At 44.1% G+C, this 20,010-nt stretch overlaps 1 protein-coding gene across 6 annotated transcripts in view; it reads left to right on the top strand.

Annotated features, from left to right (window-relative positions):
* The window catches only part of UNC13B (unc-13 homolog B), a 223,120-nt gene that overhangs the window by 151,274 nt on the left and 51,836 nt on the right, over positions 1-20,010 (top strand). Inside the window, exon 1 of one of the 6 annotated variants that reach the window (XM_060154896.1) lies at positions 13,831-16,114. The exons of the other annotated variants lie outside the window; for them this stretch is intronic. Coding sequence (XP_060010879.1) covers positions 13,831-16,114 — 2,284 coding nt within the window. Of the gene's footprint in view, positions 1-13,830; positions 16,115-20,010 lie in introns of those variants that run through there. 6 annotated transcript variants of the gene reach the window in all.

The following is a 20,010-nucleotide window of genomic DNA, read 5'->3' as shown; positions in this document are numbered from 1 at the left end:
CTTTCTCTCTCCTGACTTGCCCAGTTGAGTACTTCCCTTTCTCCCCTATGCTTCCCTGTTAATCTGTCAGAGATCCCCAGCTAAGATTAGGTCTCCCTTAAGTTTTCTCTTCCCCTTTTGCACATGAACTAGTTTCCTATAACTCAGTGCCTTGTACCAGATATTTCTGAATATATGGAGAATACTACAGGGAAAAACCCTCCTCTTTGGGGTCCTTTCATTGAGTCCCAAGACACTTGAGATTTGTATGTTGGCTAGGGACTTTTTTTTTTAAGATTTATTTATTTATTATTTATTTATTTACTTTATTTTTGGCTGCGTCGGGTCTTTCATTGCGTGTCCTGCAGCATGCAGGATTTTTCATTGCAGCGCACATGCTCTTTGTTGTGGTGCGCGGGCTTCTCTCTAGTTGTGGTGTGCAGGCTCCAGGGTGTGTGGGCTCTGTAGTTTGTGGCATGTGGGCTATAGTTGATGCGTGTGAGCTCAGTAGTTGTGGCACGCGGGCTTAGTTGCCTCACGGCATGTGGGATCTTAGTTCCCTGACCAGGTATCAAGCCCACGTCCCCTGCATTGTAAGGCGGATTCTTTATCACTGGACTACCAGGGAAGTGGCTAGGGACATATTTTGAAAAGCTTGTAGAAATAGGGGCCTACAGCAAGAGAATTTTCCAGAATTGGGTTCACTCTAAGGTATATCTCAGAACAAGCCACAGAGAACTGAAGGGGATATTTGATCAATATTAAGCCAGTTAGAACATAGTCTCTTTTTAGTACAAGAGGTTCACTTCCCCATGAAGAGTCAAATTTTGGTTTCCCGTTAGAGAATCCTCAGCCTATGGTCCCTTGGCTTCCTTGTGGTGTAGAGATCGAGGCAGGCTCAGTGCACTTTGTGGATTGCACTGGGACATATAGAAGCAGACACTAGTTCAGCACCAGCCTTAGTCCTAAATCTGGGGGCTATGACTTTGACTAGGTTTATGTAAGAGGGCCGTGGACATGTAAACTGCTTGGCTTATATGATCTTTTGATCATTTGCTCCTCGAATGGAAATGGGACCACAAGCTTTGGAGGTATAGGCTAGAAACCTAACTGTTTAGCTGGGCAGTCCTGAGGAGTTTATCAGCTCTTTAGGTTCAGGATTTTGCTATCAGAGATGGTGCTTGACCTGGTTATAGAACTGAAGTTTGTCAGCAGTTTGTGACTCCTTAGGCCTGCCTTGCAGCTTGTCAAGTCTGATTTAGGCTGTGTAGCAGCTATGTCTTAGCACATCAGTAAAGTGAGCCCATCTCTGCCAGGTTCCTCACTCCCCTGGTGGGGGGGGGCATGTTCCTGAAGGAAGAAGGAAAACCACCTCCCGTTGCCCATCATTCTCTGCTGCATGTAATTTCTGAGTAGTTTATAGAGGACATAATTCTACAGGGGGAAAAAAAGACTTTTCTCTGCCACCAGAACAAACTGTTTTCCTCATGAAACAGATCCCAGCTGTGTGACCATATACTGGCCTGTTCGTGTGCTTCTGGCTTTACTTAGTGGTAGAGAAGGAAGCATCACAAGCTTACTCCTGCGTAAGTCAGACTTGGGTCCCACCTATCCTCTGCACCCTGCATATGTGATTGTTAACACTGGAAGAAAAGGTAGGCACCTGCTGGTTCTGACTCAGCCACTCTCTGGCAGTGACACCTGAAAGGCAGGCCAGGTGTGGAGCAGGCACATTCTTTGCTTCAGAGCCAGTTGTATCTGGCCCCAACAAGACCTAGATTGGTTTGTATGAGAGGAGAGAATTGCGATTGGTGAGCCCCTCCTCCAGTATCCTTGTGACACCACTCAGATGCTTTAGCTGAAGATGAATTTTGTGCACCAGGTGGTCTTCTGACTAACCCACCCATTTGGTTCCCCTTTAGAGCTCCTGCAGCTCTGAACCTTCCCACAACTCTGCGTGAGTGTCAGTGTCTCATGTTGAATTTCCATCTTGACTCATCTGTCTCTAGGCGAAGATCCCTGCAAAGATTTAAATTGGGAACCAGACCTTGAGAATGTCTGTTCAGAGCATTTCACAGCTTCTGGATAAATGCCTTTTCCTTCTTAACCCAATCTGTTTTTCTAATTCTGCCCAGCCAGCTCTTGAACAGCCCTGCTTTGAGGAAGCTTCCCAGCTAAGGTGGGTGCTTGTGCTAATTCTTACCTCTGTAATGCACCCCCATCCTTTTGGCCTGCCCAGGATTCCCAAGAGACAGATCCACTGACACAAGGGAGCTGCAGTTTGCTCACATGGCTCAGGAAACAGAAATTGCGTCTATCCCAAAAGACTAGTCCACTAAGGAGGTCTGATTGTCCTTTGGTCGTATGATGTCTGGCACTCTCTGGGCTCGGTTGAACAGTGACAGAAGGAGCCCTGCTTTTTTACTGAGTTTACAGTGACTGCTGTTTACCACTTTCCCACTTATGCCCCTTCTTTCTTTTGCTGAAAGGTGGGAAGGTGGAAAGATACAAAGGTAATTTATGGTCAGAGCCATATGAGGGCTCTTGTGAAGTTTGAAGACTGGAACTAGAGATAGCTGATTTGTTGTGCCTCGCGTCCTAAACATGTTTTCTCTGTCTGAGCCTTTGTTTTCCTGGAAAACCCAAACTGCTTAGAAGATGAACTGAATGTGTTTGAGTAAGCAGATGGACAAGACAGTCACATTAGCCTCAGTTATAGCCTCTGGAGGTCCTAGCCAGGTCCTGGAGCCACTGGTGGATGAGGCAGGAAGAAGTAGGTTCTTTGGGCAATGTCCTACCTCTGAGGATCTTTCCCAGTCTTGAGAATTTGATCTTCTCTTGAGTCTAGGAAGCTCAGACCCAAACCTGGTCCTGACAGCCACTGCTCTGAGCTCTTTATGAGTGGCTGTAGAGTTGGGGGAGGGAATTCTGATTTAATCAGTCTTCCCTATATTTCTTGTTTTAAACCCTTTACCTCTTTCTCCTGGCTGAAATATATGAGGAGCTTCACAGTAAATTTGCCGTGACTTCCACTGAAATTTGACAGTTTTCAGGGTTTTTTTTTTTCCTTTCTGTTTTTAGATGTGGTTATGGTTGCACTGTCAGCCCTTATCTCTTCTGTCATCCAGCCAGCTCTCGACTGGGTTAGGAGGTATTTGCTTTGCTGTCAGTGTTGGCTGCGTAATGAGGTGGATGGTTAAGAAATGGGTTGTGTAGTGTCTCTTGGAATCTAAATTCTTTTCCTTGGTTGAGGGGGAAGCAATGTTATTGGAAGAAGGCAGTAGGGAGGCAAATGTTGGCTCTGGATTCAACGCTTTCTCCTCAGGATCTTGGATAAGCCAAGGAAATCATTCTTAATTTAAAAGCTTGTTTTATCTACCATATAGGGCTGCCTGTTCTGTAATGACAGATTCCAGGCTGGCCCTCATAGACCGCTTGATTCCTGGCTAACAGGGCCTTGTTCTGTTGTGCATTGTCATGAGGAATGTTGCAGGGCAGCAGAAGTAGCAAGGTTTGAGAGCCTGGTTTGGGCCTGATGGGTGAATCAAACTTGCCCACCTGATGTTAGCCTGAGGAAGAGGAGGGGAGCTTATCTTATTAGATCAGGCTCAGAGGAGGTAGAATAGGAATGGCTTCACTGGATTGTCGCTGGCTGATTGAAGCCCTATATTGAGGAGAATTCTGAGGTTCTCTGGGCTCAAACAGTGTTTTTCCTGTCCAGTGATTGCAGAGTAGAAAGAGGTATCATATATTTCATGTTTTTGTCAGTGGTCCAGGGCTTCAAGGGTCCCTGGCTTATGTTTGGCATTATGTTGCAATGAACAACTTGAGTGCTCTTTGAAGATAAGGATATTTAATTTCCTGATGAAATTCAACTAGAATTTCCTGATAATTCAACTAGAATTGTTGAGTTATTAGGAATTAGGGCCACATGAGAACCGCCTGACCAACCAGTCTCCAGGAGGTGGGGTTGCAACTGGCAAAGGACTGGGAAATTTGGGACTATGAAACCAGGGTCTTGAACCGTACATCGCTTTAGCTCAATATGGTATTACTTTAGGTTACTTAGTTCCTAATTCTGGATTCCAAAACATTCTGTGGTCCTGACTTCTGCAGTAGAGGGTCTACCTCAGCCCACCCAGCTTCCTCTACTTCTGTCTAATCATTGCCTTGGCATGGCCTAAGGGAGTTCTCATTTTCCAGTTGGTTCTCTTGCTGTGGCTGTTCAGGAAGAACTGGACTAGGTACGTACTTTGAGAACATGGTGTTGTTTGATGTTACCTGCCCTTGGTACTTTACCTGTTCTCCAGCTTTGCCAAATGCAGACAGTACATTATATATATACGAAAACAAAACGAAAACCCAAAAACCAACCAAACCAAAAAACCTAGAGCTTGTCTCAGTAGAAGGGACGCCTCCCTTTGTATTACGCTCTGGCTGTTTCTTGCTGTGTTCTGTCTTCCCTCTGAGACCCAGAGCTCCTCAGAGTGTAGGGCTCTGTGTTATGTCTCTTTATATCCTACAGCCCAGACATGAGAGAGATGGATAGGCAGGGGAAAAGAAAGGAGGGGGGAGAAGCACGAGAGAAAGAAATAGGGGAGGGGAAAGAGGAAGATCTATATTTAGGGAGAGGGAGAGACACTCACCAAGGGTGTTTGAGTGAGCTTGCTGGCGAGATTTTTGTGTGCGTGAGTGTGCTGGGAAGGGGGTGTGTGCGCCAGGAATGTGTGAGGAGGGCTGGTGCCCTATGGGAGGTTGCAGGCAGGAAGCAGCTGGAGAGGAGGAGGAGCAGCAGCAGGAGCAGTAGCTGCCCTGCTTTTTGTCTCAGTCTCAAAACCCGGAATCGATTGAGTTAGAATTCCACGTCCAGTTGAAGTTTGGCTGCTATTACCTTCAGCAGGCTGGTCATCAGAATCCCCCTCAGCAGAGAAGTGTGGACCAGATTGGATTCCTAGATTTGCAGCCAACAAGACTCCTGCCCAGCCCTGGGGGAATCTCTCTGCCGGGCATTTTTCCTATCATCAACTTTGCACCAGGGAGCCAGCCAGCTGGGTGCAGCTGAGAATAATAGCTCCTTGGCTCTGTTTGTTGGTTGGGCAAGCAGCTGTGCTGTGGCTTAGAAAGTTCATCCTGTGGCTTCTCTCTCAAACCAAGGAGTGCTTCTGAATGGATTTCCTTTTAAAGACAGCACTTGCATTTCTAAAACTTGAGAATTTGTGGTTTTAATGTGTTTTTTTTTCTTTTCATTTCCTTAACTCTTATTTTGATTGCAGCAGCAAGGTAAGTGGTATTGAGTGTATGACTGACTCTGAATGAGAAGCAGGGACAAAAGCAAAGCATTTGTGGGTGGAATATGGAGCAGCTACATTAATTACATAACTGCTTGAGCCAACTTGCTGGTGGGGGGTCATTATAATGAGTGAAAAACAGCATACTCAGCACTAAGGGTAGAATCTTCACGTGCACGTGTTTATATGCTGATAATCTGACCATCCATTCCTCTCTGGTACTCTCCTGTATGTATATAAATAACCCATCCAGCCCTTTGGATATATGCATACCTGTATATGAAGAATCTGTTTCTCCCTCTTGATATGTCCATATGTTTATAAACAACCTGTCCATTCCTCTCCTGTGTGTTACATATACATAGACAACTCATTCATTCATCTTATATAAATATACACAAGCCATCTTTCCTTCCATGCGCATATGTATATAGATACATAGGTCCCTTTATCTCATACACGTATGCATGTACCCAGGTAACGTTCCTATTCTTGTATAGGCCTGTGTATATTCAGAAACCTTTCCATTTTTCCAATGTGTGAGAGTGTGTTTATGTATGTATATTGTCCTTCTGTCTAATGTGAGTATCAATTCATCCTTCTCGTGTGCATATTCCATATAAACAGGAAAGTCATCTTAAGTTTTCTCAGTTTTAAATGTGCACACACATGGATAACAGATAATGTGTCCATTTGTGTCCTGCATGTATGGTGTAAAAAGCACTATCTTTGTAGATCGAAGACCCCCTTTTAAATCCTAGCTCTACCCAGTGACCTTGGCCAGGTCATTTAGCCTCTCGGAGCTTTATTTTTCTCATTTATGAAATCAGAATAGTAATCCTTCCCTCCTACCTCACAGGATTGTTGTGATGATAAAATAGAAACCTTGTAAACTGTAAAATTCTAAACAAATGTAATTTTACTATTGTAATGTGTCCCTCTAGTGTGAGTTGTCTGGGATTGCACACCTTTGACCCAGCTGCATTGAGATTATGCTCTTGTCTGTGAGAGGTCTCTAAGTCTTCCCTGTGAAGGTGTAGCTTCTGTTGAAGTAACTAGGTTTATCTTGTGGTTTTGCTCAGAGACTGGACAGAAGCTACACAGAGCTACAGGGTATCTAGAAAGGGTCAGGCTGAGAGAGATAAGGTCTAATCCTCTGCAGATTGGTGCCTTAGTACTATGTTCTTTGCAGCCTTGAGGAGGATTGAGCCTGTCACAAAATGGAAATATGATGCTTCGAGCTAGGATCAAAGTGAACAGGTTAAAGGAAGACTGAAAGAATAGAACATTCTACTGCCCCTGAGATGACAGTCTGCCCTTTGCATCCGCTGCCAGGTTTTGAAGGCTCTCTAGAGTGTCCCCCGCCCTAACCTTTAAAAACTGTGATGTTCAGTATAGTAGCCACCAGCCACATGTGGTTGTTGAGTACTTTAAGAGTGGCTAGTCTAAATTGAGATGTGCTGTAAATGTAAGATACATACCAGAGTTCAAGGACTCAGTATGAAAAACGGAATGCAAATATATGATAAAAAAATTTTTTTTAGAAGTTTGTTTTTGTTTTTTTTTTAACTTTATTTATTTTTTGGCTGCATTGGGTCTCCGTTGCAGTGTGCGGGCTTTCATTGTGGTGGCTTCTCTTGTTGTGGTGCGTGGGCTTCAGTAGTTGTGGCACACGAGCTCAGTAGTTGTGGCTCGCAGGCTCAGTAGTTGTGGCCCACGGGCTTAGTTGCTCCGTGGCATGTGAGATCTTCCCAGACCAGGGCTCGAACCCGTGTCCCCTGCATTGGCAGACGGATTCTTAACCACTGCGCCACCAGAGAAGCCCTGATAAAATTTTTATATTGATTACATGTTGAAAGAATAATATCTTAGATAATGGGTTAAATAAAATGTATTAAAATTAAATTCATCTGTTTCTTTTTACTTCTTATGTGGCTACTAGAAATTTTTAATTACATATGTGGCTCGCATTGTATTTCTATTGAACAGTGCTGTTCTAGAGCCATAATCAGCACAGGGATCAGGGCAGCTCTTCCAGCTGGAGGGCAAGTGGAAGCCCCATGATGGCAACCCTGGGGATGACAGGCGCCACACAAGGTCTCTTTCTACCAGTCTCGTATGCTAGAAAGATACAAGCTAACTGACAGTCTGGCAGAGGCTGGTACTGCCACTACTGTGTTTATTTACCCTGAATGAGTCCCCTAAAATTGTGAGCAAGTATATTTGGGGAGAGGTTTCCAACATAGTTTTACAATGAAAGGGGATTGTAAGCCATCAGTCTAGAAGAAAACCTAGAACTTGAAGGCGGTATGTTGTTATGGGAACAGAAGTGGACTAGAAAGCAGAAAACTTGGATTCTAAATCAGCTCTGCCATCACTCATTTATTCTTTCCATGGCACTGAGTTCTCACTGTGTGCCAGGCCATATGCTTGGCATAGTAATGCCCTGTGCTAGGCATTGGGAACTAAAAAATAAGGCACAGTTTTCAATGTAATGGAGTTCATACCCACTGTGTGTCTTTAAGCAAGAACCTCCCATTTAGGTGTCTCCCAAAGTAAAACAGATTAACAACAAGAGTGTCATTCTAGGTCAGGTGTTATAAACTTGGGTAATAATGCTTTGGGGAAGCCAGAATAGCTGCCCTGCCTAAAGATTTCCAAAATTAAAATTTAGAAAAACGTATGATAGACGAAGAAAACTACTCCATAGGCTAGATCACAATGCAGTATGAGATTCCAGGCCTTGCTATTTTCTAAAGAACTCTTCCAACTCTAGCATTTTCTTATCTTGTGTCCCGGATCCTTTTATTCAATGGCAAGATTTATTTTGTTTTAGTTTGAGCACCGTATATGCCAGGCACTGTACTAGGTGCTAGGGATACAGCAATGAACAAAACAGAGTCCCTGCTCACATTCTAGGATAGAGGTTGAGGAGAGAGACAGATAATAAACTAACAAATATATGATCTATCAGGTGGTAGTAAGTTCTATGAAGAAACTATAGCAGAGTAAGGGGATAAAGAATATGGAGGTTTGGGGGGATAGATAGGAGAGTGTTCAGGGGCTAGATTCCTGCTCACATGGCTTTTTTGGTCTACTCACAAGAGTCATAGGTAGTAAGGAAAAAAGAGCATGATGAGTGCTTAAGAAAAAATTTGTTCTGATACTTGTTAGAAATGGTAAGGCAGACTTTATTCAGGGGGGCTATTATATTGGGGTATTATAATAGGGGAGAGAAACTGAGCCCAACTCTGAATATAAGCATAAGTGGGAATTTATAGTCAAGGAACAGGGTGAGGGTCACTGGATGGAAAATTAAGAGGAAACATCCGGGAAAGGGAGGCATCTGGCTAAACTAACTTGACAGGATTTTTTCTGGAATCAGCCCAGGGTGAGGGATAAGGAATTTCGTCAGATACCAAAGGTGGGGAATTTCCACTAAACTGACCCAGCAAGATTCTCGCTGAAATTGGACTAAACAGAGCCCAAGGACAGGAGCCTGGTCAGAAAGAGGACTCAGAGGAGACTGACTCAAGTTTAGTCAAAGAGAGTCTTTGTCGTGAGCATCAGATTCTAGGTGCATCTGTATTTGTTTTATGGTTTGTTATACTCTTGGTATAATAAACCCTGGTACTGCTGAAAGGGAGCCCTAGGAAGGGCGCAGAGTACCCAGCTCTGCTGACTGGCATTCAGTTTTCATTCTGAGTTCTTGATATACCAGCCCTCTGAAGGCTGCATCCTCTTTCATGCTACTGTACATTCCCTGAGGTTCTATCTCCCCTCTTGGATACAATGCATGAAGTTTTCTTTCCTTTACCATGTCCAGCTTCTGGCCTATAAGTGGGGTTCCTCCTAATGCAGATGAGGAGGGATGGCAAGTCCTAGGAACTACAGGACAGGGACTTTGCTATGCATTTAATTTGGGCACTCTTTATTCCCTTTGGCTAATCTCACTCTTTATACCTTGTGACCCTGATCATTTTCTCTGACAAGATTATCTGTAAGCATTGATTCTTTCCCAAAGATTAATATCTGAAGAGTACCCCTACCTGCTGTGGCCCTAGAAATTCGTTTCCCACCATATTAGCCGTACAACATAATTGGTAAATGGCCCAGGAATGATCTGACCACTGTGGGTGACGTGTGGGGTAGAAGGCTCAGAGCTCTTGGCTTTTTGCCTTCTGGGCTTGCTTCATACAAAATGAGAGGCTGCTTGATATATGTACAGAGAGCCCTGGCCTATTCCCAGAGGTCTCCCAGTTGTTTCCTCCAAGCCAAGATTTGGGTCAGAAGCAATTTTATGAGGACTACCCACATTCCTAATAACATTTAACTGATAAGTCAGAGAGAGAGGAAAGAATCAGCCATTTCAGAAAGCTGAGGGATTTTTTTCCTCTTGACATTTTCTTGGTAGGCTGGTGCTGATTCGGTGTGATTTCAGGGGTCTACTCCCTGACATAGTTCTCAGTTTTCCATCACTGAAGCTTTATTCCTTTTGATTAATTCATTTTGTTTTGCTATGTTCCCTTTTCAAAAGCAGATAACCCTTGAAAGGGCTGCCTCATTTTTCCCAGCCTTAGGCATTCCTTAGGAAAAGATTGTAGAAAGGTATGGTCATTTTAGAGCATGTACATATGAAGTATGGAGAGTTGACTTGAGTGGATAGGCCAACAGGATAGAGCAGAGTGACAGCACTGGGTACCTTGAAGGAAACTAGAGGGCTAGGTTTGAGCTGGTTGGGCCCCGAGGCCTCCTTATGCCATCTCAGCTCAAATATTACTTCTTCTCCGTGGCCTTTCCTGTTGTGGTTTTTCTGGGCCTCTCATCACCTTCCCATTCCCCACCCCTGGAATTAAATGCTTGCTTTCTATTACAAGTTCTATTATAACATGTATCACTTTATTTTGTGATTGTTTATATGCCTAACTCTGTTTCCAAGCTTTAATATATTAGAGAGCAGGAACTGTGCCTTATATCCCTGGCACATAGCTTAGTGCCTGGCACATCGATTGAACTGATTTAGAGGTCAAACTGTTTTTCTCACACTTTGGTCCCTGTTATTTCATTCTTGTGGACAGTAGTAGCAAAGAGAGGCTGAAGAAGGAGGTGGCCTTGAATTGGACCTCCTGGCTCTGCAGGTTGCCCTTTCAGCCCATTCTGGCTTCTGGTATCCTATTGGGTTCTGAGCAAAGTGACTGGTTGATTCTCACTGTGTGGCATCACAGTGAGCTCTGTCCCCTGTTTCAAAGCCTAAATATGTGGGTGACTGAGTGGGTTTGGTGCCTTTAGGGAACCCATATCCCTCGGAGGTGATTCTTAAGTTTAGAGTTCATCTGCGGGCTCTAGCTACCAATTCAGAAGAAGGTTTAGAGGGTTTTGTTTGTTTGTTTAATATGAAAGCAAGCATCTTTGTTTGAGGCTGGGAGGAGTTGCTATGGCAGCTCTAGCTGGAAATTTCCTGTTTGTCACTAATGTAGGAAACCAGGCAGCTCTGCTTTTAGTCCTTCAGGATCCTCTGAATACAGTGGCTGAGCCATTTGCCCTCTGTGTGGCTGGCCAGCCAGTGTTGCAGGCACTGCATTTTTGGAGGGGAACCTGGCAAGACTGTCCAACCCTATCTGGAATATTAATCTGAGGGGCAGAAGCAGATAGGCCCAAAGTTAACCTGGCCTGCACTGAAGCCATAACAGGAGAGTCAGCTTCATTTTCGTTCCTGAAAAACTGTCTTCTCTAGACCAAAGTGGGGCTGGCCTTGGAGGACCTGGCAATGAGTTCTGGGCCTCGCTAGCATTAGAAAGGAAAAGTTTGCCTCCTGTAGCAGTTTTCTCCTTCCTCATGCTTTCAGGCTGCCTGAGGGCAAGCCTCCTGTCACCTGAATGAAATGTTGGGGAGTGAATATTTTGCTCCTCCCTTTTCTTACCTTAAAAAGAAAACTTTTAGAAAAAAGAAAGACTAACAAAGAGTGACACTGTAATGGTAGGGTTCCAGGCATTGCTGTAGACCATTAGAAGAGACTGGGAAAGGTAAGGGTCTGGGGCTGGGATAGAAGTCATGGTTCACTCAAGTCAAACCACTTAGGCAATTGCACACTTGGCTTAGATATTGGTTTTCCTGCTTCTTTGTCCCAGGGTCTTGCCATGTCAGTAATAATAACATTGCAATGCTTTACTGTTTACTAATTACCAGTCTCTCATTTTAGCTTTATAACATTCCTGTGACTATCTCCCCCACTTTACAGATGAGGAAACTAAGGCACAGAGAGAAGTGTTTAATCCAAGGTCACTGGTGAAGCAAGACTCAAACTTATGTCTCTGGATTCTCAGTCTAGTAGCACTTGCTCATGGCTTCATGTGGTCATATGCAGAGCTTCCATCTTGGTTTAGTAAGCGGTCTTTCTCTTTGAGAAAAACTTGAAAGGCTAATTGCCAACTCTAGTCCATCAGTCTAGGGACATTGCTCAAAGCTAATACCAGGTGCCAAGACCAAATCGGGGTACCCAGACCTTGCACCTTGGGGAGAAAAGAAATGGGTGGCTTTGGAAATGTAGATTTTGTACTTTTGGGAGGAGAGAGGGAAGAATTTGATGAGTCAGTCCTAGAATTGGGGGCTTTGCTATCTAGGCAGCTGGGCACTAAGCCCGAGACCCAGTAGTTCTGACTGTGCACATAGACCATTCTCTGTCTCTCTCTGTCTCTGTCTCTGTCTCTGTCTCTCTGTCTCTCTCTGTCTCTCTCTCTCTCTCACACACACACACACACACACACACACACACACACACACACACACACACACACACACACACAGAGACTAGACTGAGTTGACCACATTAGAGGAATGGCTGATCCTCGCTCCTTAAAACATCAGAGTAAAGCAATAATGCTTAAAAAGCAATAATTAGGCCTCTCCAATGCCTCACAGGATGGATAGAGTTCTCAGATGAAGAATTCCTAGATGAAATAGAGTTTTTACATGAGCTAGAGAGAAGAAGGGAAGAAATGAAAAGGGAATTAATCTAGTTTCTGTCTCTTGATTCTTGGCCTGGTTATTTCCAGTGAAAGGGGTCAGCTTCATCTTTATCGCAAGTCTTGTGACTTGTTCTTCTGGTTCTTCTTAGTCTGCAGAAGCACAGTGCTTTTTTTTTTTTTAATAGATGTAACTCAAAAGCACAGTGCTTTTAATTTTCAGACCCAAAGACTATAGTTGATGGCCTTTCCTGCAAATGAATTGCTGTGGGAGCAGTCAGCTTATGTTCTTCACAGACAATTTTTACTTTTTAGGGTTAACGAGTACTGGGGAAAAAAAAGGAGGCAGGGGCTTTAGAAGATTTAGAAATCTAGGTCAAATCTAGAAAATAGAGAAACCATCTCCAGTTGAAGAACATGAAGGGTAGCATGTCTCCCACCAACTCATTTTACCTGCCCCGGGCTGACCCAGCAGAGCCAGAGAGTATTGGTAGTCCCATGCATTCCTGGGCTCTCTGCTTCATCCTTTGTACTTTCCACTGTGCTCCTTCCCTACAGGCTACATGTTCCTAGTAAAAACGGAATGGATGCCCACCCCACATAAGGTAACAGTCATCTCTGCCTAAGCTACAGTCACTGGTAGCTCAGAGTTTAGGGGCAAGACTGGTGGCAGGTCTTTTTTCACCTTTTTGGAAAACAGTAGAGCACCCTGGAGCTCTCTCTGATGTAATCAGCTCCCCGCCTGCCACGTGCATTGTTCTCTCCAGGCCATTCAGCGGGGCTAGAGCAACCCTCTGTTACTCCAGCAGTGGACAGTGCTAGGAAATCACTTTCTTGTCATGGTCCTTTCTCCAAGTGAAGGGTTGCTATCACTAAACAAAGGGAAAACACTTTGTGCTATAAGCACAGGCAGGAGCAAACCTTTAAGTAGTTGAGCCTTCACCAGAGCAACAAACTGGAGGGGGAAAAAAAAGAAACATTCCACGTCTTGTCTTTTACTGTGTATGTGATTTGAGCTTTGGTGGTTAAACATCTATATGTTCATTTCTGAGCCTCATGTTGAATTTGTAAAGGTTCAGTCACTCGCTGACTTCACCCCACCTATTTCCCAGGAGTTTGTTTCGATCCTGTTGACTTTGGCTACTTGCTCAGAACACAAGGACTTGATCTGATTTTACAGCAAAACTCTGATGGGAAGCCAAGGAGAGAGAACTGATTGCTTATAACCTTTAAGTCTAGCGTTGGGAGGCAGGTCACTGTTGACTCCTACAGTATTAGAAAGTAGTGTTCTTATTCCCGCTTGACAGCTTGATTCATATTATCCTGCTGCCTTCTGATCCAAGTGCACTATTTTCCTTTTTCACCAGCTGCAGGATTAGAGTCAAGCTAGGATCCAGGAACATGTGCCAGGTTTGAGACCACACATGGGGCCATTCTAGGCATCACTGTGGGCCAAGCCCAAGGCATCAGCCAGCAATAATTGCTAAAAATAGACTGAAAAGAACAGGTCAGGGTGTTGCCTTCTAACACAATCTCTGTTAACCATCCTGACCAGAAACTAGAGGAAGAAGCTGAGAATCACTCAGACCCTGAGGGAGAAAATGAAGCGATTGTTGCAAGAGTCAGAGGAAGAAATCATGGTCACCTTGGGATCCTCCTCCAGGCTTTCCCCAGATAAAGCTAAGGTGGAGACTCTGTGTGGCTTCAAGAGCAAGTCCTCAGGCCCTGCTGGATCCTTACCAGAGGACAGCTTCATGTCCCCTCACTGTGGGTCAGTAGCCTCAGCCATTGGTGGGGATAGAGATGGGTGCCTGGCCCAGCATTGCAGCTTTGGGCAGCAGGCCAGCAGCCAGCTTCCTCTGGGCTCCACTGCCTGTGTTTCAGGGTCTGGCTCTCAGGACCTCTCATCTGCCAGCATGACCACAAGCTGTCAAGAGCCATCAGAGAGGGATCAAGCCAAACCCCTTTTGTCCAGAGGCCCTGGCCAAGGCTGTAGCCGTGAACAGCAAGAACCTTTGGGGGATGTAGTGGACTATATCATCAGAGAGCTGCAAGGCATCAGCCGTCTCCAAACTGAAATTGCTGAGTTGCGGCAGCACTTGAGCCAAGTCCGGGGTTCAGTGGAAGAAGTCTCTAGCTGTGTAGACTCAGTTCTGAATGAAATAGAAGGCTTGCAGGTGGGCAGCAGCTCCCTGGCCAAGGTGAGTGTTGGGGGAAAGGCCCAGGAACCCCATGTGGACCGACCTAGTGAGGAAGCCATTCTGTATCTGTATGGACTTCCTGAGCAAGATGGGGAAAATACCATGGAGCTGGTGCACAGCTTCCTGGCCAAACACCTCTGTGTTAATGGCATGCAGTGCAATAGGTACATTAAAGAGGCTTACAGAGCAGGCAAAGCGCCAGCCCCCAGGCCTACTGTTGTGAAGCTTGCCCATCTAGAGCACAGAGACCTTATATTGCAGAAATCCATCCTTTTGCAGAGTTTAGGGATCCGGATTGCCACCAGAGACGAACCAAGCTGGCCACAGTGCTGCTGTAAGAATCCCCCAAAGGAGTCTCTATCATTTTTGGAACAACAACTTCAGGATTGTAATTTGAATCCTTTAAACCTGAATGAACCAGTTTTTCAGGTGGAAACAGGGGACAGAGGACCAATAACAGGAGTATATCAAATGAGGGCTCAGAATCAACATAGAGAACTCCAGACTCCTGCACAGCAAGGCCTTTGCTTCCCACCCAAGAACGATTTAGCAAAGCCAAGTGATGAGTCTAAGCCAAGGGACGAAATAAAAGGAACATCAGGAACACCCCAAATTATCAGTGGCGCCTGTGGTGAACTGACAGGGAGAGAGGCTTCTCCGTCCAACCTTCATCAATTTGAGGAACCTTCCCTAGAGTTAACCTCAAAAGAGGAGGATTCTGGGAAACCCCAGGTTTTCCAACAGTGTAACCAAGGACTTGAAGCATATAAAGCAGCAAAAATAGAAAACAACTGCAGTAATAAAAGCGAGGCCAGCAGCTGCCTATCATTGTCTGGGTTGCTGAAGACAGAGGACAAACTCCCGGCCTGTGAAGCTGGGCTTGATATTTTGAGCTCAAAGCAGCTAGAGGACCTTTTGACAGATAAGTCCAGAAGGTTTGCAACTCTGAGCTGTGACAACGTGATAGAGGAAATCATCATAGGACCTGAGACTTTCAATGACATGGTTCATATTGACTTGAATAAAGAGGAGGAACGTGCTGCTCAGGTCCTTAAGGATGTCTTTGAAAAGTCCTCTTGTCTGGGTGGCTCACAGGAGGATGAAGATGTAGAAATCAAGTTTTACACAAGTAAACTGGGCCGAGCAATTTACCACTTTCGTTCAGCCTTGCACGGAGTATTTCAGAAGCTGGAGAACAGTGGGTCCATCACTCCTGAGGACCTGGAAAGCATTGAGAGTGGTTCCCAGTCAGAGAACAGTGATAGACTTCTTGGGACAGTGAGTTCAGGGGGTGCCCAGGATTTCTCAGTGGAGAGCCCTGGGAGTCAGGGGAGTGAAAGCTTGCTCAATGTGGTGTCTGGTGGAGTGGGCATCTCTACACAGGGAGACCAAACCTCTCAGGATCCCAGCAACTTCTCTCTGGCTTCCAATAACTTGCCTCTTGCATATTCATCGCCAGGTTTTGCTCTGGCTCCGTGTCTGGGAAGTGAAACTTGTTCCAGGCCTGAATCTCCCAAACAGGGCAGACTAAGCCTAGAGCAAATGTGTGTAGAGACCGTCTACCTCAACAAATGCATCAACAATTTAAAAGATGTTCTAAGAGAGAAAAGACTGAGGCAGAAAAAACTTTTGCACGAGCTAGTACAGAAGACAGACCATCTCTCGGTAGAAGACATGCACCCAGGTATTTCAAGTCTCTGTTTAATGGGTTTACACCTGGCTGGGTAGGGCCTTCATCAGGCCAGCATGAGACCCAGCTTGGTGGTGAGTTTCACAAGGTGATGGGGGAGGTCTGCAGCTTGAATCAGTCTCAGTTACTGGAATATCGATGTTAAGCGAATCCTGTGGGAATTGGAGTGACAGAGTTGAAAAGCAACAGGAAAGGAGTTCTTGTCCGTAGGGAGCTTCCAGTTTATTGGCGGGAGCTTTAGAAATACCTTTTCGAAAGAAGGAGGGGCATCTGGGCAAAAATAGTTTACAGCTGCAGGACTTTTAGGATATTCTGGTGTAAAGTAGGCGTGGGGTAGGAGGCAGGACTGGGGAAAAGAGGCATGTTTCTCACAGGAGCTAGGGGGGCTGATGCAATCCTATGTGGCATTTTAGAATTATTCTTCATGCGCTTCTTGCTGAGATAAGATTACCATTTCTCCAGCAGCTCCACCTCATAGGCCACTGTGGCAATTTCCCTTATCCCGACCTGTCTTCTTCCTAGTACTGGAGTTGAAAATACAGAACCTTATTTCTAACTTGGAGCTGTCCAGCCTGACTGTGCTCTCCACAGGTCATATTCCCTTTCTTCCATCTCCAGTTGAAGGGTGCTTACCTAAGAACTAGAGAATGGAATGGTTTTTGGCTACAAGAAATGAGAAAACTTTTTTTCTAGGCAGCATGGAGATGATATGTAGCTTTAAAATTACTTCTCCCAATCAAAATTAAATTTATCCAAAGAGCATATGCTTTATTCATCTAATTTTAAATGTAAATGGGGTTGTCCTCTTATGCATATAACCTGATTAATCTTTCTAAGGCAAAATAAAATTATGAAACATATTGTGTTGGCAAAGGTGTGAGAGAACAGGCACTCATACATTGCCAGTGGGATGGGAGTGGAAATTGGTATAACCTCTATGGAAGGCAATTGGTAAAATTTAACAAAATTATGTATACCCTTTGAGCCCCAACACTACTTCCAGGAATATACCCTGCAGGTACATTTTCACCTGTGGAAAGGACATATGTTCAAGGCTATTTTTGAAGCATTGTTTTTAATAGCAATGATTGAAAACAACCTAATGCTCGTTAAGAAAGGCTGTTTAAATAACTTATTGGCACATCCAAACTATGGAATACAGTACCATGCAGCTATAAAAAGGAAGAGGTACCTCTTTACTGAAATGGAAAGATATATTGACATATTAAAGAAAACAAGGTGCAGAACAGTATGTATAAGATGCTGACATTTGTATAAATAGGAGAGGGTAAGAATACACACAAAAACCCACAATGTCTGTTGTATATGTATAGAATATCTCACAAAGGTACATAAGAGGGAGTTCCCTGGTGGCCTAGTGGTTAGGATTCCAGACTTTCACCGCTGTGGCTTAGGTTCAGTCCCTGGTCAGGGAACTGAGATCTTGCAAGCCACATGGCATGGCCAAAAAAAAAACCCCAAACAAACAAACAAACAAAAACCCACAAAGATACATAGGAAACTGATACAGGATTGCCCATGGGGAAAGGTATTAGGTGAAAAACTAGTGGGATGAGAAGGAGATTTTTTACTGTATACCCTTTTATAATTTTTAGAATTTGAATCATGTGAATATAATACCAAGTCATAAAATTAAATTGAAAAATTAAAATCATGTTTCTTTCAAATATCCCTAGAGCTACTCTTTATAGCTTATCAAAAAAAGTCTAAATTCCTTCATTTGGCATTCAAGACCACTACAGTTGGCCTCTAGTTTACATTTCCAGGCTTATCTCCCATTCTCCCACTGTACTCCACCTAGAAAGAAACTGCTGTCTCACAAATTTGCCTTATACTTTGTCTTCGGCATATTGACATATACATCCTTCCTTCTAGCCTAAGGTACTGTGTTTACCACATCAACCTAGCAAAATTTACTCAATTCTTTAACATACAGCCAAAGTATCACCTCCTCCAGGAAGCTTTCTATAATTCCTCAACTACAAGTGATTTCTCTCTCCTTTTAACTTTGTAGCCCCTTTTCTTTCTCCCTGGGCATTTAGAAATTATTATATTACAGCAACAGTAGAAACTACAAATATCAAAACAGTACTTCCTTACTAACTCTTTAAACCTTGCCTAGAGTTGATGTTAGCATGAGCATCCAGAACTCTGGGGCCCAATTCTTCAAGTTGCAGAGTTTCCCTTCTGGGCTGACATCCTGCTGGACGATGCAGGAACTTGTGACAGCAGCAGAGATAATGAGACGAAGGAGATTTTCTGAAACACCAGTAAGAGATCAAGCCAGAGTTCTGGGTGCTTACCAAGATCCAGTCTGGTCTGTGGGCTACAGAGGGGGTGGTGGAGAGGCTGCCAGGCAGTGGCAGCATCTCTTCAGTGCTAGATCCAGGCTAACTCCAGCACCATGCCATAAAGCAGGAGGAATAGAGGAAGGTACATAAATACACAGGCTGGCCTCTCACCACCAATACACTCGGGTTATAGAGTCCACAAGAGCAGTCACCCTAACCTGGTAAACTGATTCAATACAACAGTGATTGCTACCACAACAAAACATTTGAAAAAGCTTTCTTCACTGCTGTGCTTGAGACCTTTTAGGACCTAAGCTGATTAGTAGTATATTACCTTTAGTTTGAGTTCTTTTTTTTTTTAATGCTTTTTCTTCCTTTTTTCGGGGGGTGGGGCGGGGTACGTACGAGGCACTATTTGAAGTACTCTCACATGCATTACATTAAAATTCCATTTTTTCATTCCTGCCACTACCAAAATAGCTTTTGTCAAGGCCATCATATTGCCAAACTTCTGGTCCATTTTTAGTTCTCTTAGTCAATCAGCAACTTGATGTAATTGATTACTTCTTTTTATTATAACTTTTTAGGTATTTATATACCATAAAATTCATCCTTAAAATCCCTTAAAAAGGGCTTCCCTGGTGGCGCAGTGGTTGAGAGTCCGCCTGCCGATGCAGGGGACACGGGTTCGTGCCCCGGTCTGGGAAGATCCCACATGCCGCGGAGCGGCTGGGCCCGTGAGCCATGGCCGCTGAGCCTGCGCGTCCGGAGCCTGTGCTCCGCAACGGGAGAGGCCACAACAGTGAGAGGCCCGCGTACCGCAAAAAAAAAAAAAAAAAAAAAAAAAAAATCCCTTAAAAATGTACAACTGAGTGGTTTTAGTATATTCAGAGTTATGCAACGATCAATTCTAGAACATTTCCATCACCCCCAAGAAGAACTCCCTATCTATTAATAGTCATTCTCCAATCCCCTTTGTCCCCAGCCTCTGGCAACCACTAATCTACTTTCCATTTCTATGGATTCTGGACATTGCATGTAAATGGATTTATATAATATGTGACATTTTCTGACCGGCTTCTTCAACTTAGCACAGTGTTTTCAAAATTGACCCATGTTGTTACATGTATGGGTACTTCATTTCTTTTTGTGGCTGAATAATATTCCATTACATGGATATAGCACATTTTGTTCATCCATCCGTCAGTTGATGGACTTTTGTTTTGTTACCACTTTTTGGCTAGTATGGATAATGTTGCTATGAACATTTATGTACGAGTTTTTGCATGGACATATATTTCAATTCTCGGGTATATACCTAGGAATGGAATGCTGGGTTATATGATAACTCTGTGTTTAAGATTTTTGAGGAACTTCTGGACTGTTTTCCAATGTGACTGCACCATTTTACACTTCTACCAGCAATGTATGAGAGTTCAAATTTCTCCACATCCTTGCCATTCTATTTTTATTATAGCCATCCTAGTGGGTGTGACTGGTATCTTCTAGTTTTGATTTGCATTTCCCTAGTGGCTAATGATGTTGAACATTTTTTCATGTGCTTATTGGCCGTTTTTA

The sequence above is a fragment of the Lagenorhynchus albirostris genome, chromosome 7 (assembly GCF_949774975.1).
Source record: "Lagenorhynchus albirostris chromosome 7, mLagAlb1.1, whole genome shotgun sequence".
Classification (NCBI taxonomy): Eukaryota; Metazoa; Chordata; class Mammalia; order Artiodactyla; family Delphinidae; genus Lagenorhynchus; species Lagenorhynchus albirostris.
This window is presented reverse-complemented; position numbering and strand designations above follow the sequence as displayed.